The sequence below is a fragment of the Trachemys scripta genome, chromosome 11 (assembly GCF_013100865.1).
Source record: "Trachemys scripta elegans isolate TJP31775 chromosome 11, CAS_Tse_1.0, whole genome shotgun sequence".
Classification (NCBI taxonomy): Eukaryota; Metazoa; Chordata; order Testudines; family Emydidae; genus Trachemys; species Trachemys scripta.
The window spans coordinates 33,965,605-33,984,752 of NC_048308.1; the positions used below are offsets into that span (position 1 = coordinate 33,965,605).

The window sequence follows — 19,148 nt, forward strand, 5'->3', positions numbered from 1 at the left end:
TTCATAGGGTCCAGTCCTATTTCCACAGGAGTACATCACAAAACTTCCATTGATTTCAGTGAGAACAGGATTGGGCCCTTAATGAGCAACAAGCTGATAATTATGTATTCTAAAGAGGGAGTTGTTGAAAAGGATAACAAGTGGGTATTTTTCATTTGTAGATTGTTAATGAATAAACAGCATTCCTGTTTACTCAAACTGCAATAAATAATTCTAGAGTTAATTAACTACTTTTATAGAAAACCTGTACCCCTGCCCTGTAAATGTCATGATTAATTATTTATGAGTTACTAGTTTTCAGAGAAATAGAGAGGAATTCTGTTATCACCAGCACTATGTTAAAATTTTAAATGATAAGAATGTCTCATGCACTCTTTTTGAAGAAGAAATTAGGCTGTCTCAAAATGTTCTGAAAATAATCATCTGTAATAATAATGTTAAGACTAGTCATTAACCATGTATCCTTTTTTATGTATGTGTTTTCATTATTTTTTAAAATGTAGTTATCAGCCCCATGTAAAATACCTTAGGTGAATGGGAAAGGAAGTTAACAAATACAAATAAATTGATTTTATTTCTTTGTGTAATTATAACTAAAATACAGTAACTGGATATCATCATAAAAAGTAGATTAAAATCTTCATGGTAGAGTACAATTTATCATTTAGATTGAGGGCCTGATTCTGAAAACTTTACTTAAATCCTTACTCACCTGAGTAGTCCTATTTGAAATCATTCAGACTAGTTGCATGAGTAAGGGTTGCCAGATCAGGCCCTTGATTGGTAACACGAGTCTGAATTATGATGATTCTTTTGGGGGGAAATAATCATTCAGTAGCTCTGGTCTCCATAAAGGGATACATATTGGCAGCCTAAGTGTTTAATAAAGTGTTTTGATAAAATAACAGTTAACAGGAATATTATCCCTTTAGAATATTAATAGCAATGAATGTTATATGAGGCATAACATAGTGCAAATTATCACTGGAAAATTATAATTCACTTTTAAAAACTCCTCTGAATTCCACCTTTTCTGTAATGGAAAAAAAAAGGTTGTGAGGGGATTTCCATAAATTTGCTGCCTTAATGAGTTAAAGCAGCTTTATAATTTGTTATTCCTTCCTCATAGTAGACCTCAGCTGATAAAAATATCCATAGATAGTGAAATCAGTGGCATGCCTGGCTTTCTCAGACAAAACTCCCATGTGATCATATAGGCAGCCTCAGTGAGACTGAAGCTGCTCAGCAAGCAGTAGGTAATGAGTCTTTGTGCAGAGTGAAGCTCTTGTCGCTGAACAATAAAGCATATGGTACCAGCAATAAAACACAGTGCTGGGAAATTTAAGAAGATTCTGTTGGAAGTAGGAAGACAGTGAATATGTCACACGTTATAAAATGATGATCAATCTATTTTGGTTCCTAATTAATAAAAAGAGTGCATGGATTGGAAAAACAACATTTTGAACAGGTCAGTTATTTTATAGATTATTAAAATGTTTGTGTTTTGAATTTAATCAGTGCTTTGGCTACTTTTGCTTTTTTAAAAAATAATTTTTTTTTGCATTTGGAAAGGTGTGGCTTGAGTGATGCACATCATTTTGATATCTAGCTAAATACATTGGTTAAGTACTATAATCAGATTTGTTCTACAAATATTTTTACTATAACTCCACATCAGACTTCATTTAGTCATGAAATACTGAATAATCAGTAAAAAATAAAATTAATGCTAAAATGGATCTGTTGCCGGTATAGAAATATAAAATATTAAATAGCAACATCCATTATTCTTCTATGTCTTCAAGCTCAATATTTTCTTGATAGGAAATGTGTTGCATCACTGTTATTTATTTTATTTTAAAAATGATTAATTTTGGAACATAAATAACAATGAACTTAGATTTTTCACATTGTTTTTTCTGGAGTATCTTGAAAATGGTCCTTATAGAAATATAAGTCTATATACACACATGAATGATTCATTATGAAACTGCATTCAACAAATTCAGACAATGTTAGCAAGATGGATTATATTTTACTTTGTATTTTTCAAACAGGTATTAATTTCAGTTAGTAATTCATATAGTTGATGTACTTTTTATTTTTAAAAACGGTCCCAATGATCCTAATGGCCTATGATCACCTTAATACACAGTATAGATATAGAGTTTCTCTGCCACATTAGTGGTCTAGAGATTAGTCTTATTAAAACGTCTTTGTTTTTAAATGATTTTACAGTAGCATTTTTCTCATTGCTCCAGCACTTTAAAAGACACAAGATGCATATACTGGCAAATCTGAAAGAATTTGAATTGCTAATTTTTAGAGAGCGTTTCAGCAATAGGGAAGTTGAATGTTTGAATAGGGAGGATGCTGTCTGTAGGAAGAGAAGGAAAAGAAGTAGAAAATAAAAAATTGAATCTCTTCCTAAAGCCAGATCAGCATTTTTACATTCTTTGATATAATTGTAATGATTTAAACTAAAATATGTATTTCTAAAAATAACATCTCAAATGGTTTAAAAATTTAAAATACTTAATATCCATGCATCCACAGTTTTGGCACATTATTTGATTGTGATTTATACTTGGGAGGATTAGCAGTCATTTTATTGCTGATTATTAATTATAGTAATGATCAATAAATGTAAATCATTCTGTATATTGCCTCCTTACATTAATACAGTTTTACTGTTGTATCTGTAACTGATACTAATTCATGTCAAGGCATCTGAATCAAGGTGAGTATGCATTAAACTCATGAATTTCAAAATACAATATTGAAATAGATCCTTTTAAAAATAAAACATCTGGTGAGCTGTATTTAAAAAAGCAGAGGGTAGTTGCTGAGACTTGCATATCAGCCTTCTACATGTATTTAAATGAAGTATTTGACTGTTCTGGTCACCTTGGAAACTAGCTGCTGCAGACTGATTGTTTTTTGGTGGGTGCTTAATATACTTGAATTAAAATAAAATATCTGCCTCCTAATAATCACAATAGGAGATATGCTTTTGACTTATCAGTATGTAGTGGCAATAGCTTTTTCTCTCCACCATCTCCTCCCCACCCCCAGCTCTCCAGTGATTCAGGTATTCCGGCTGAACTGCAGCTCTACAATTTCTTACCCAGCATTCCCTTTTTGTTGCTGGCAGGCCTTCACCAGCCTTATGTAAATGAGACAAGCACAGTAGCTTTAACTGCAGAGGGGGGAGAAATGAGTTCAAAGGTCACGGGGCTGGTGGAAGGCTGTAACAGTTGACTGAAAAAAATATACTGGATACTGCAGCAGTCTGTAGCTGCTATAAAATGAAGCAGACTTTTTGTTTTCTGTGTTAGGAAGTTCTTACAGCTTTTCTGCAACAATTGTAGTACACTGTCTACAGGTATGGGTTGAAAGATGATATGTTCTGCATCATTTGCTTTGATTCATACATGAAGTTTTTTTAAAGTTTTAATTGGTTTGCATTTGTTGCTTTGGCTTTGGAGTTGTAATTCTTCTGCTGTGCTGCTTTCAGGTGAAATGCTCATACTTTGTTGCCTTAAATATATTCTGTTTTTCTCCTAATTTGAAAAACCAGGTTTTAAAAATGTTAAATGTAATACACTCTAATTTGATTTAAGGGTATTTAATTATGTATAAAATATTTCCTTACCTTTTGAACCTTGGATGAGCGGGGGGAGGGAAAACCACTCCTTAACTGGATGTGCAGTTTTTTAATCATAAGACAAATAAATCAAAGTACCTGTGAATGGTTCTCGTTTGGCAGGAATTTTTTAATACCTTATTGTTTGTTTTTAAATTAGGGGAAAAAAATTCTAATTTCTTGGTATTTCTTTTAAAAATATAGAAGTCCCTTGTATACATCATCATTATTATTGATAGAATTTAAGTGCAGATGCTGTGAAGTCATCAAAGAAATCATGGTTTTCTTTTGCTTCATATTAAATCAGATTTTTTTAATTTAAAAATTTCCTTAGACAAACATCTTAATTTTGGGAAGAGTTTTCTGTATGATATGTATATTGCTTTTAATTATACAATGTAGAGAGAAATGCCATTTTATTTATGTTATACTGTCTACCTTATTAGTGAAACCCTTTTTAACTTCGAAAGACTGTGAGTGGTTTCTTGATAACCATTTATTTATTCTTTGGGCAGAGACCTTGTTTTCATCTTAACATATTAAACTTATCATGACTTTTTAATTTATCTTTGAGCTCTGATATGTTTGCTTTGATTAAAAACAGGTGAACTCTCATGGTTAATTTTGTGTGGTATGCTAACAGAACATTTAGTGCCAAATCCTGCAGTCCTGACTCAGTCAGCTTCAATAGGATTCAGACAGAGTCTTTCTTGTCTTGTAAACTGTAGCCATACAAGTAGTCCTTATTCAGTGGTCCCAGGGTAAGGTGGTTGTATGACTAAGCACTGCAAGATTAGAATCTACTTGCCTGAGTAAAGTGAGGAAAATCCTGCCTGAAACGTAACTTTTCATAAAATATGTGATTAAATTTTACTTAATATGTGCCACATCCTGTAAAGTGCTTATCAGTCTGGCCCTGACCCAGGAAAGTCATGTGTTTGTTTAAGTGCTTTCCTGGATCAGGACCAGAGCAATCAACACCTTGCAGCATCAAAATATATGTCCTATACATCATTTAGAATCCAATCCTGCAAGCATTTTCACTAGGATCTTCAAAGATGCTTTAGGAAGGTAGATGCCCAACTCCCATTAAATTTCAGTGGAAGTTGGCAACCTGAGTCCCTGAGGTGTCTTTGAAAATCCCAGCATCTACATCTGGAGTGCCTATCAAAGCCAATTTGGAACCCATGCAGGATCAGGCCCTGAAATTTTTCTCTTTTGTACTACATCTTACATTTCAAATAATCTTTGGGAGGAGGGCATATATTTTAATGAACAGAACTGAATGAGAAAAAATGCTCTAAAGATCTGTCTCAAAATATATTGTGTATATTCAACCATCACTTTATATGAAGCATAATACTAATGAACAAATAGGAGTGTTATCTGCCCTGTTCACTGGCAAATTTTATTGTACAAGATTGAAAGAATCTGTTGCACAAGAAGTAACAGAAAAAAGAAAGCTATATCTAGCCATGTAATTACCATATTTGTAATTACCATATTTGTGTAAAACAAACCTGATAAATTTTAAGATTAGATTTATGAGGTTAAGTACTTACAGTAAACATACACTCATAAATTTAACTGCTTCTTCTAAAATTACAAGAGGAGCATCACTGTAGAACAGCATCCCCGTAGTTCTAATGAAATCATAACATTTGGGTATGTGTCTCTTTTATATATGGAAACAGATGCAGAACAGTCTTCCTTTGGATACAATCTAAAGAAATTGTTGTTGTATTTTCTAATAGACTGGGTCTTTTATTCCTGTTTTGGATGTTAGCTTAGAAAATGAAAGAACTGATTTCAGATTTTGTTCTGTTTTTGTTTTGTTCTGTGACTAGAGCACACAGATGTGCCATGTTTTGCTGACAATTTCTGATAGTTTCCAAAACATCCTACATTAATAATTTGGGCCTAATGAAAGATAAATAGATTATCTATATTTTGAATGCCAGCTAATAAGATTTTTTTTTTTAAATCATGATAGAATACAATATTTTGTTCACCATAGTACAACATTAGTGTGAATACAGAGGTTTGATTCTAATCACAATTACTGTTTACACTGTAATACCATTAACTTCAGTGGTTTTATTCATGATGTATACCATGTACAAGAGGTCAGAATCTGGCCCAGAGTGTCTTAGACTGGGTATTCATAAACTAAGAAAATAATCTAATCTTGTCCAATGGCCTCAAGAAATTTGGCCTGGTTTATTTAACAAAAGGAGAAAACCACCATTGTTTAGAACTATCTATCTTATTTGGTCAGATAGATGGATTAATCAAAAATAATTTACAGTTTCATAATTAATTCAGAGGCTAAAAGCCAAATTTTAAGGTGCATCATAATTACATTTTTCCATATTTTTAAATACACTTCGTTTGGAATAATATTTACTGAAGAATGTCCCTACTTGTTGGAAGGCTCACCCCCTCAAAAATGGACATGTTCTCCTTAGCAAAGCAGTAAATGAATTTGTTGTGTATAAAACTTATTTGTTCTCAAAAGATACTTCTAATAACTGAACCTTGAAGTTTAAGCACTTATCTCTTTAAAGGAACAGATGGCAGATCATGCTGAAGTGAGACAGGTGTAATCTTTTGTGAGATTGGTAAAGGTTTTTGAAAGATAAATTGTCTCGTTGTCTGTCAGCCATCTATCTTTGTCATCATTCTGAACCAGTTACAAAGTTGAGACAAATTGTGCCATCCTCTCAGCAAAATATCACGGAACACCATAAAATCTATACAATTTTGTTTCCATTTGAACAGTTTTGCTAAGTGAGCTTACATTATTGTTATCTCACTTCTGCTATGTTGCTCTTGGTTCTGAAGAATGGTTGAAAATAGCTAGAAGACAAAAATGACCTATTTACAAGAATACACAAATAGCAAAAATGATGTACCAGGTTAAAGTGGATCCTGCAAAAATAATGTGGCTTTTATTTCTCCTGCTCCCTGTCATATTTTAGGGTTCAACCCACATCTGTGAGAGATTGTATCACCACTTGTCCTGCGTGCCTTAAAATGCTCTGCTGCTGTAGCTTCTTGTCTGGATGCTCCCAGCCCGCAGACAAGCATACACTGAGTGTCTGTGTTGAGCAACCTAAATTTAGCAAATCTGACTGTTTGTTACACTGCTGCACTCTGATCTCTACCAACTTTGGTTATTACTAGCCAAGTGACCCCAACTCACTCCCAGTCCTGAATTTCCCCAAACCATCTGTCCTGAAATGTCCAGCACTCTCCTGGAACATTTAGAGGAGTAATAAGGTCAATTGCTCCTTTAAGGAGACACAAGCACAGCAGCTTGTTGTTTTAACTGGAAATAATAATCACTCCAAGTTAAACACAGCACTGGGTTGATTTAGAGTAAAAGTAAAATAAGTTTACTTCATCAAAAAGAGATTTTAAGTGAGTTCAGGTATAAGGGGTAAAGTCAGAAATGGTTACAAACATATAAAAGTGAAAAACTTTCTAGTGACTAAGACTAAACAAAACTACAGTATTGGGTCATGGTAAGATTTTTTACCACACTTCCTTTGACCAAGATGACTGACCCCTGCTGTGATCAGGATCTCCCACAAAGTCCAAAGTGCTCAGTTCCTTTGTCATCTTAGGTGAAAGATAACTTGGGGTTCTCTGCCCCTGTTTTATGGTCCAATGAACTTGTGAAATGTATTCTCAATGTCCAGTGGCATAGTTGTGAGGAAAGGTGTCATGGAGTCTGATGGAGATGGTTCTATGCGGGTTTCTTCCCTGCAGTTGCTTTCTATAATGCAAATTGATTTGCCCCTGCAGCCTCCAATATGTCAATGAATGTCCTCTTGACTGTGATTGCCAGTTGTCTGTGATTGCACCTGGATGAAGGCATCAGCCTTTCCTTTGTCTGGAAAAAAAGCTGTTTACCCACTCCCCAGATTTGTCTGGTTCAAACACATAAGAATGACCATACTGAGTCAGACCAATGGCCGGTGCCAGATGCTTCCATGGGAGTGAACAGAACAGGGCACTTTATTAGATGATCCATCCCCTGTTGTCCAGTCCCAGCTTCTAGAGGTACCCAAAGCATAGTATTGCGTCCCTGACCATCTTGACTAATAGCCATTTCCGTGAATTTATCTAATTCTTTTTTGAGTCGTGTTATACTTTTGGACTTTACAGGATCCCCTGGGAAGGAGTTCTGCAGGTTTACTGTGTGTTGTGTGAAGAAGTACTTCCTTACGTTAGTTTTAAACTTGCTGCCTGTTATTTTCATTAGGTGACCCCTGGTTCATGTGTTATGTGTAGGGGTAAACAACACTTCCTTATTCACTTTCTCCATACTGTTCATGATTTTATAGACCTCTATCATATTCCCCCTTAGCCTTCTCTTTTCCAGGCTGAACAGTCCCAGTCTTTGTAATCACTCCACATATGGAAGCTGTTCTATATTGATTTTCCAATGATACCTTGCATGATGCTTATAAGATACAGATTATAACATAAGTGAATTGGGGTACAATGAACTAGTCAGGCCAGTTGAAACTCACTACCTGACACCAGTGAACCCCTTGCCCTCTTGCACTTGGGATGCTCTTACGGACACACTTCCCCTAAAATAGCTGTATCATACTAATGAGAGCTATGATTAACATAACTTGTGAATAATTAAAAAAAAGAAAACTCTGGAAAATAGCCATTAATTTCCTACTCCAGGCTTGGATGTAATTCTTCCCTGCACCTCTTCCCACCACTCTTACCCTCAAAAGAAAGCTGTAATTCCAGTGCGTCTGCTTCTCTTTCCTATCACTTCATACCAGTTTTACACAAGGAAACAGTGCAAAAAGAAAAAGAGAGGCAAATAAATCTGGGTCAGCATAAATTTTGTGATGAAACATGCCCAAAATGTAAGTTAGAGGGTATCTACAAGGGAAATTTGGATGTATCCATCAAAAGATACTCAACTTGTTTAGCTAAGTTTCACAAATCATTTCATAAACTTTTTAACTAGGTTTCTTGACTTAATTTGGGGCTGGGTTGTAGTCTCTTCGCCCAAGCAGAGAAGCTAGAGAGTCGATCATCCTTACTGGCTGTGTGAAATAGGGAATGCTAGTTCCAGAGTATTGACTATGGAAATCTGATGGAGAGCTGTTGCTTCTTAAAGTACTACCCAATTGAAGCAGCAGGAACTTCCCACTAGGCTCCATTGCCTCTGCTGCCACACAGCAAAGAGGGGGTCAGAAAATGAGTTGTATTATCGGCAGGGCCAGCTCTAGGCACCAGCCTAGCAAGCGTGTGCCTGGGGCGGCAAACGGTAAAAGGCAGCTTCCCGGGTGGTCTTAGGGCGGCAGCTCCTCCGGCGGTCCCCTCTTCGGCGGCACGCCCGTGGCAGCTCCTCCAGCGATTCCCTCGGCGGCAGCATGACGGTGGCAGCTCCTCCTCTGGTTCCGGCAGCGGCGGCACGACGGAAGCAGCTTTTTTTTTTTTTTTCTTTGCTGCTTGGGACGGCAAAAAAGGTAGCGCTGGCCCTGGTTATCGGGAAGAAAAGGGGCCAGAAGAGTAGCACGGCGGGCCCCAGCCTCCATATTGCTGCCTAGGTCAGCATATGACTGGGGCTGCATTTTTGAGCAGATCCCTAGGATCCTCGGGACTTGGGAGCCTGTACATACTACCCACTGTGTAACCTTAATTCTTGGAAGCTCTGTGGGTTCTTGCTGGCCCAGCTGTGGGTTTCTCTGTGGGAGGAGATTATTCCTTTAATAGGAAAGGCAGTTTTCAAAGCTTAACATATCTGGTTACGGTTCTGTGATTTTTAGACAAATATTTTAGATTAATGTTCTTTTTAGAAATAAATAGTGCTGTCTGACTTTAAAAGAACACAAATATTTAAAAAAAATCAGTCTTGATTGATTGCAAACATTTTCTGTTTCTTTGGCTGTGGGATAGCGCTTCTTAGCAAATTTCATTTCTTTACAAATAAAGAAAAATAGAAATAATTGTTTTTTATTTTTCACATCCACAGAGAAGTTTTTGTCATGGCAGACTTTCAAGGAACAATTACTTGAAAGTCATGGTGAAAAGGAAAAAAGCCAGGGACTATAATGAAAGAAAGTCAAAGCAGTAAGCTTTGTCTTGTGCCAGTTTCTTTTTTTAAATTTTTCACTTCATTAGTGCAAATGACAAAATCAAAGATACCCTTTCCAGTGTGAGGTTTGACAGCTGATCTCTATAATCTAAAAGTAACCCTCTGTATTTTCAAAATATTTTCTTGGGGGGGGAGGATCTCATGACCCCTTGGAAAATTAAAGTTCTCACAGAAATTCCATTCATGTGCTCTTTTGTGTTGCCAGAATCATTGGGAAGCTCCTGCTGGTTATTAACTTCCAAATCAGCCCAGGGTTTAACTTTGTGGCTTTCAGTTAAGTTGATTCAACTGCTTATCATCACATCCTCCCACAAACACATTACTCACATATGGGAATCACATTTCTCGTCATAGATCTTTCTTTGTAAAAGCAAAATGAAACATGAAAATTACAGACTATCTGTATTGTATGCATGACAAAAGTTGAGCCCTTTAAAGGTAAAATTGACATGGGAATTTGAGAGAAAAAATACAGAAAAATAAATATGAACAAAATATCTAATGAGAGACTTAAAAGTACAGCTTCTATAACTTGGCATGACAGAATTTTATTTTTCATAATTTCAACAAATATTATTTTTAAGCTTTTTATTTTATTTAAATTTGCATAGTTGCACAAAAGTAAACGTTTTAAGCATTTTAAATTTTTTTATCAATTTAAATTTTCTCAGTTTTGGGAAATTATGAGGGAGGGTGAGACAAAAGAAGTCAGACAATTATTTAATAACAGCAGAGATTAAGATTCAAAAAGTTAATGTTTTATAACCATTAAAACACAAATTGTCAACATCACAAGTCAAAACACACAAAGTAAATATCCTTAAATCAACTCTGAACTTCTCAAGCAGCATTTTTCTTACCTTGCCTATATGTAAATTTCAGCTATCAATGGAAATATTTTTTTTACTTGTGTATGTACAGTGAAATCAATGTTTACTGACATTTACCAATAAAATATCTAATCCTTCCAAGAGTACCCTACATACTTCCACAGTAATGCTTTTCACCATAACATGGTGTAGATAATTAATTTTGTCCCAGCAGACTCCTCTGAATAAGATGATGTTGGATGGTCATAAGGCAGTTATAAGTCAGCTAGCACGTAGGAAATGGGTTAGCTGTTTGTTTTCACCAGGGATGAATAGAAACTACTGTCTTTTAGGAATTGGGTGAATGCACACTTCTTATTCAAACTGAGCCTCCTCTGTAAGCCCTCTGAAAAGGTTTTCAGCTTTGAGTTTTAAAACACAGTGAAAAGGATTGTAAGACATTTTATTTTCGAGCTGCCAGCTCATTTGAGCTACAAATGTAAGATTTTGCTCTTTATTGCAACAAGGAGGATCTCCTCAACATTCACGTTCAAAACAATTTGGGTCTACGGTACTTCAAAGTCAATCTCATCCTGGTCTCTAACTTTGCACATGCACATCAGGCAAATACCCCTGTTTGTACTTGCAGTTGCATGTCAAAATGGGAATTTTACTCTCCTTTCTATACAGTAACTTTTCTGGCAGTCATGGGATATTAAAACAGATGCATACACTACATCTTACCCCTGAAACCTGAGGGTCATCTCATTAATCTGTGAGTCCTGTAGCCCAAATCAACTCAAGAGGCTGTAGTCACTAAATATAACAATTCATTATACTACCATTTGAAACCTTAATGTAGCTGATAATTTTTTTTTTTTTTTAATTTGAAACTTAAATTGTGCTGGTGATTTTTGTATAGTTAGAAGAGTCACTGAACATCATATGTTATATACACAAGGGGAGGCTTATTTTCAGTAATAGATTCAGATAAACCCAGTGTTGTTAACTCTTGTGACTTTTAGTCTTTTTCTTAAAGCCTGAGCTGATGAAATTATGCTATTGCATGAAACTCACAGCCTTCATTTAAAAAATAACTTTTCAGCCTTTGTGGTTGCAGAGAAAAGTTTGAACATGCGAAGTGAGTGCACCCTAAAAGTTTAAAAAAACAAACAAACAAACAAAAAAAAAAACCAGAAGGCAAATAAAAAGAACTCAACGTTTATTAATTTTAAAACCTTCTATTTTTAAGCCACTCATGATTTTTTGGGGTCTGGATTCATGATTCTTGAACATTTTGGGTTGGCGATAAAACTGTGAGTTGGAATATTACATGTTGGTTGTATATTGTCTTTGATTTGGGCATGAAAACTTGTGCACATAAAGCCACTTTTAAATTTTGAACCTATTATTAAAAAAAAACTGTCATGATCTTCCAGTAGACTTAAAAAAATATATTTTCCATTATGAATAGTTTTTATTGGATTCATCCTCTGAGGACAAACTAACCCCATTCACTTAAATATCTTTTTACTAATTGCTGTTTAATATGGTAAGCTCTAGTTGGAAAAATAACTTTTCTCAGATTCAGAGGTAAATAATAATACTTCCTCTCTACTGATAGAAGTGTGTGTGTACTCTAAAGTTTTGAACTCCAGTTTCCAGTTACTTCTGTTCACAAAACCATGCCTAGCATTTTCCTCAATCATCGCTTGGCATTTCAGAGGAATGTAGTCCAAAATCCTGAATGGAAATGCCTTCTAACAGTTGATTTCTGGATCCATACCTCAATTTTGCAAGGTGCTTAGTAGTTTGGCCTCATGCAAAATCAATCCCCTACTGATAATTTTAGATTTGTTTATGGGGAACCTGAAAATAATTCTTTTGGTTCAGATACTATTCCTCAAATATTTCTGCTAAGGACAAGAACAATTCATAATGTATCTCTGAGCTACTATTTCATCTCTTCCATTTTTGGTGGCTAACCCATATAATTTCCCAGTAGGATATCATCCAAGACAACCCTACAAGTCATAGTAGAGCTACTAAAGAAACAGTGACCGCTGACCAAATATGTAATAATAACTGTGCAGAATATTTCTTCTCTGTCTCAAAAAATGTGGACAGGTCTGCCCTATGTACTAGAGAACTGGGCTATATCAGTGTTCTTGTCTATTTAACAATTTGTACAAAGATACAAATGTTAGGTTTTAGTATTTCAGAAGATGACCTTTTCCTTTGTTTAAGAAAACTAACTTAATTGTCCTTATATTGCAAAACACAAAGAGAAAAAAACACATTATCAGTTTAAAGTATATAGTATTTTAAATGAAGGAAAACCGAGAACAAACAAAAGTTTCATGAGAAAACACCCTGAGTGTATATCCTCTCTAACAGATTGCAGCAGCTCTGAGCGTACAATGTCTGCTGTCTCTACAAAGAGACAGCTCTTAGGAATTTAAAGGTACGGTACACAAAATATAAAAGCTCATTTTCAAGATACATACATTACAAGTTGCCAGAACAAAATCCATTTAGGTCCTTTAAATAATGTATATATTAAATGTGTGTGTATATATACTGAAATTATATAATACTACATTCAAAAATCTATATTAAAAGACAATTAAAGTTGCAAGGTCATGCTCTCAGAAGTTAAGAAATGCCAGAATTAAGGTGGCCGATGCTATCTTAATTCAGCTCCTTTCTGCATATTCATTATGATACCATCTTTATTTACATGATCACGTGCTATTTTTTCCACCTGCCTCATTCAGTGAACAGAAAGGCTGGTGCTCATTGAATGGGTTGCTATTCCATATTTCTCTTTATCTTCATCTTTCAACCTGTAATCCCATGCATTATTTATTGTGCATCATATAAATCCTACACTGAATACAGAAATATTAATTTCTTCCTGGTTTTTTCTATGATGCTCTCATCATAGCATCTCAGTGCTTTACAACTAATTAATTTATTTTCACAACAGCCCCAAAAGGTGAGGTGATGGCATCCCCATTTTATACCTGGGCACTGAGGCAGAGATTAAGGGGGAAATTGTCAGAAGTCTTGATTAATTTTGAGTGCTCCAATTTGAGACATCTGGGCCCTGATTTTTCAGAGAACTTTGCATTTTGTAGCACTTTGTATGTTCAGACCAGAACTCCCATTGACCTATGTTCCCGTTGTGAATGCTGAGCACTTCTGCAAATCAGCCCCCAGGTGTCTCAAGTTCAGTATTCAGAAAATAAGAAACACCTCTGAAAAGTTTAGTTTGTAACTTATTCATCATTACATAGGAACTCTATAAGGAGTGTGTGGGGGTGTAGAATCAAATTCTGCAGGATGACATTACATGTACTTAAAAGGGGAAATGCGCATCTCCCTCTCACACATACCCCTTCCCTCCATTCCTGCTGCCTTGTAAAGTGAGAGAATTAACTCTTGAGGGCTCAGCCAATTGCTAGTTCATCGTTTAGCAGTAAGGGAAATATCCCACCCTCTTACTCCTCCACCTCAACCAAGCTTCACAATCATCATCACTGTGTGCCAGTATTAAATTGTTTGTTTAGAACTTATACTGTGTGTGTGTGTCTGTGTGTGTGTGTCTGTGTGTGCGTGTCTGTGTGTGCGTGTGTATATAATATAGTCTTTTGTCTGGTGAAAAAAATTTCCCTGGAAGCTAACACCCTTATTTACATTAATTCTTATGGGGAAATTGGATTAGTTTAACATCGTTTCGCTTAAAGTCACATTTTTCAGGAACATAACTACAACGTTAAGTGAGGAGTTACTGTACCTGGCTGCTATGCAGTGGAGTTGAAAACATTTACCAGCATGGTCATAGTAGAGCTTTGAGAGAAACCTCCTGGAGGCCAGTTAAGTTGATGTAAGCAATACAGTGTGTACACTGCCTCTGTGTTGACCTGACAATATCGAATTAAGCACTCTGCCTCTTGTGGAGGTGAAATAATTAAGTCAACGTAGCAGGCGAGTTACGTTGGTGGAAGGGGCCTGGCAGTGAAGACACCTGCATTATTAGGTAGATGTAAGGCAGCTTACATCGACCTGACTATAGTGTAGACCAAGCCTTAATAGGCAAACAGTCCATTAGAGCAAATCCTAATTCTTACCGTTAAATAAAGCAGAAAACAAAAAAAACTCTTATAATAAAATAATGTCCATGTCTACAGTTTCTGCTTTACATTTATAAAGGCAAGATTATGTAGAGCTGCTGTGCTAAAATTTATCTATAACTCATTCCTAGGTGTTAGCTTTGTGCAATGCTTTGAAGCAAGGCAGAGCGGAGAAGCAGGTCTAACTCTCTATTTTGTCACTTTGGTTCATTGAAATCGGATTCACGGGCCCTGTTCCTGCAATGTACTGCAGATATATGGAGTGCCATTGAAGTCAATGCGTTCTGTACAGGTGTAGGGGGTCTACCCAAGTGCAGCACATTACAGGATCAAAGCCTTAGTGGTTACACAGCTGACATGCTGTACTGATGTCTTGCCCCCACTACCTTCTTTTAAACTGGAGGAATGTGTTTTTTTTTTTCCTTAATTTTTTGAATAAACCTAAAAACTGCTTGTCCTCATATTTTATGTGAAAACTCTATTCAAAAAGGATTATTTGTTTATATGGCAAAGTCCAGTCCTGTTGGTATGCAAAGGGCACATGTCCTCTGAGCAAACTCTGGGTATTCTTGCCTCTCCCATCTCCAACTGTACAACATGGGAGCCAGGGCAGACTTTCCCTTAAAATGATTCATTTTATAAAACCTGTTAAAATTATTATGTGACTAGTTAACTTCCTGGTTTTCTGTACAAAATCTTATCTCATGAGACTGGAATGTATTAGGCTTCCCACCATTTCTTACCATGTGGAAAGGGGGGGTATGTCCTATGAAAAATAAGACCGTATTCTTTAGTGATTAGTGTAAGTGACTGGGAGCAAGGAATTCCTGAATCCTAAATCTGACTTAGCCTTTGGAAAGGCATTGAACCTCCCTGTAAAATGGCAATAATTGTCATTTCTCAACTGTATCACACAGGAGCAATGTGAGAATTGATTAATTAGTTAATTTATGTAGACCACTTTGAGAACAGAGTGCTAAATACTGTTTCCTCCCTTTTGAATCCCTTTGCCCTGTGCCGCAGTGAACTTCTCTCTGTTGAGAGAGGCTAGCGGCATCTCCCTCCAGAGCCTGTCAAGGCCACTCATTCAGTCAGCCTGAGGAATTCTGAAGAGAAACTCAAGGCCCAATCCTAAAAGGTACTAGAATCAGTGGACATTTAGGGTGCTCAACTCCTGAGGATCAGGCCCTTAATGAGATGCTTTCGCATTTCTGTGTATCTCTGTTGGCCTGAGAACAGCCTGTTTTCAAATTAGATTTTAGTGCTTTCCATAAAGGGGGTAACTGTTGTAACAAACGATACCTCTCATCATGAAAAGCAATCTGTTGTACCTCTTCTTCATGGATAGCAAATTACTACTGGGTTTGGTTTTGTGTTTCTTTCTTTTTACTTTCCTATAACGTATACAATACATCCCAATAAACAGTCATTCAGGAACAAAAGTGATAGTCTATCTTGTGTATAAAAATCCCCATAAAATTATATTGTAGACCTTGATTGTATGGTCAGTGGTCAAATTTTTCAGTGCTTCATTGCTCTTGTTCCTGTTACAGGTACATGTGACAGTATTGCAGCTATGAGTGGAATTTTAAAGAGGAAATTTGAAGAAGTTGATGGCTCCTCACCCTGCTCCTCTGTGCGGGAATCTGATGATGACATTTCTAGCAGTGAAAGTGCGGACAGTGGTGATAGTGTCAATCCATCCACTTCTAATCATTTTACCCGTAAGTACTAAAGTTGTATATAAGACACATTATTTGCTCTACAAGAGAAACCATATTATATGGTGACAGGTTTCAGTGGTAGCCGTGTTGGTCTGTATTAGCAAAAAATGGAGGAGTCCTTGTGACACCTCAGAGACTAACAAATTTATTTGGGCATAAGCGTTCGTGAGCTAGAACCCACTTTATCAGACGTATGAAGTAGAAGATACAATAGCAGGTATAAATACATGAAAGGATGTGGGGTGTTAAGTCAGTTTAATGAGATGAATCAATTAACAGCAGAATACCAAGGGAGGAGAAATAACTTTTGAAGTGGTAAGAGAGTGGCCCATTACAAACGGTTGACAAGAAGGTGTGAATAACAGTAAAGAGAAATCAGTATTGGGGAAATTAAATTTAGGTTTTGTAATGACCCAAACACTCCCAGTCTTTATTCAGGCCTAATCTGATGGTATTAAGGATCTACAACCTATCCTGAAGGACAATTCCCTAACTCTCACAGACCTTGGGAGACAGGCCAGTCCTCGCTTACAGACAGCCCCCCAACCTGAAGCAAATACTCACCCGCAACTACACATCACACAACAAAAACACCAACCCAGGAACTAAACTCTGCTACAAACCCTGGTGCCAACTTTGTCCACATATCTATTCAAGGGACACCATCATAGGACCTAACCACATCAGCCACACCATCCGGGGCTCGTTCAACTGCACATTTACCAATGTGATATATGCCATCATGTGCCAGCAATGCCCCTCTGCGGTATACATTGGCCAGACCAGACAGTCTCTGCGCAAAAGAATAAATGGACACAAATCTGACATCAGGAATCGTAACATTCAAAAACCATTAGGAGAACACTTCAGTCTCTCTGGTCACTTAATAACAGACCTCAACGTGGCAATTCTTCAACAAAAAATAACTTCAAAAACAGACTCCAGCATGAAGCTGCAGAGCTGGAATTAATTTGCAAACTAGATACCATCAGATTAGGCCTGAATAAAGACTGGGAGTGGTTGGGTCATTACAAAACCTAAACTTAATTTTCCCAATACTAATTTCTTCCTACTGTTCCTCACACCTTCTTGTCAATTGTCTGTAATGGGCAACTCTCTTACCACTTCGAAAGTTATTTTTCCTCCCTTGGTATCGTACTGTTAATTGATTTATCTCATTAGACTGACTTAACACTTGGTAAAGCACCCCACATCCTTTCATGTATTTATACCTGCTACTGTATCTTCTACTTCATACATCTGATGAATTGGGTTCTAGCCCACGAAAGCTTATACCTAAATAAACTTGTTAGTCTCTAACGTGCCACAAGGACTCCTCATTTTTTTTGCATGTTACATGGCTTAATAATAATTCCTAGCACGTATACAGCACTTTACAGTAGATCTGAAAGCACTTTACAAAGGAGGCCAGTTTCATTATTCCTATTTTACAGATGGGAAAGCTTAGGCATAGAGAGACGCAGTGACTAGCTCAAGGTCACTGTGATGGTCTCCGGTTCACAGTGACCCAGCAGACTCAGGCATTTTGTCTTCATATTTTTAATTCACTTTAATATCTGTACAAATTCTTTATTAGTCTGATATATTTTGACTAATATAGGAACATAAGACATAGGAAGGGACTTTTCGGGTCATTGAGTCCAGTACCCTGCTACTGGAGGCAAACATTATACACTGCAAGCCCTTTTAAATCATGCCATTTGGCTTAGATAGCTACATATTAGTAGTCAGATAACCTCAGAATGTTCAGTATTTCGGTGTATCTTACAGTTGGTATAGGGAAGAACAAAAGGATAATTTTGCAAGATACTGCAGGTAAACCTATCTATTTGTTTTGGATAAAATTGGCAAGTTTTTCAGGGCCACATTCTATGCAGCCAGTATCCTGAAATATAGTGCTTAGTATCATCTGCTCTGGTGTACTATATATAATAATACTTTCTTTTTAAATCAGAATGGTCACACTATAAAGGACTTACTGAAATATGCTGCAGATCAGACAGTGATCCTGGCAGCCACTGGTCATAACAGTAGCTTGCCTGCTCCAAACAGGAACTTGCTTCTATGCAGTGAACAAATGTTTTGTGGAGATAAGTATTTGCTTCAAGGTTAGCAAAAATGGGCAGTTTATGTGTTTAGAATATCTGATGAGAATGGATTTGTTTTTGACAGTGGGGTGTTGGTTGCATTGAGGGTTTTTTTTTTAAATACAGAGTTGAATATTTTAAACAATCTAGGGCCAGGTTCTGCAACTCTCCTTTGCACAAATAGTCCCACTGAAGAAGTCAATTGCTTAATTTTTAATTGGTTCATTTAACTGAGCTGGAGCTACCTGCATGATAACAGTTGCAACTCCTGATTTATTCAGGTTTTGTACATTATTCCCCTTTAGTTTATACATGAAAAGTGCATGAAATTCTAAATTTACACAGATCCTAAACCATTACATTGAACCTTGCGTTCAGTGTGTTCAGTTCTTCCTCTTGTACAATATACCCCATAACCATTTCAGAATATAGGAATGAAATTACTGTATGATTTAGAGGCGGCATTCCTAGATCTCATCAAATCTTTATGCTAATTCATTAGTGGGAAAAGCTACCTTACAAGTCACTGAGATTTTTTTAGTGTACACATATTACTTTATCCCGCTAAAGGCTATCCATAATTTTATCA

At 36.4% G+C, this 19,148-nt stretch overlaps 1 protein-coding gene across 2 annotated transcripts in view; it reads left to right on the forward strand.

The window, feature by feature from the left end:
- Positions 1 to 1,237: 1,237 nt before the first annotated feature.
- The window catches only part of CSRNP3 (cysteine and serine rich nuclear protein 3), a 60,147-nt gene continuing 42,236 nt past the window's right edge, over positions 1,238 to 19,148 (forward strand). Inside the window, exons 1-2 of one of the 2 annotated variants that reach the window (XM_034785705.1) lie at positions 1,238 to 1,468; positions 16,281 to 16,451. In XM_034785705.1, coding sequence (XP_034641596.1) covers positions 16,304 to 16,451 — 148 coding nt within the window. In that variant the 5' untranslated portion in view covers positions 1,238 to 1,468; positions 16,281 to 16,303. Of the gene's footprint in view, positions 1,469 to 3,265; positions 3,386 to 16,280; positions 16,452 to 19,148 lie in introns of those variants that run through there. The other variant, XM_034785706.1, reaches the window with a different exon arrangement.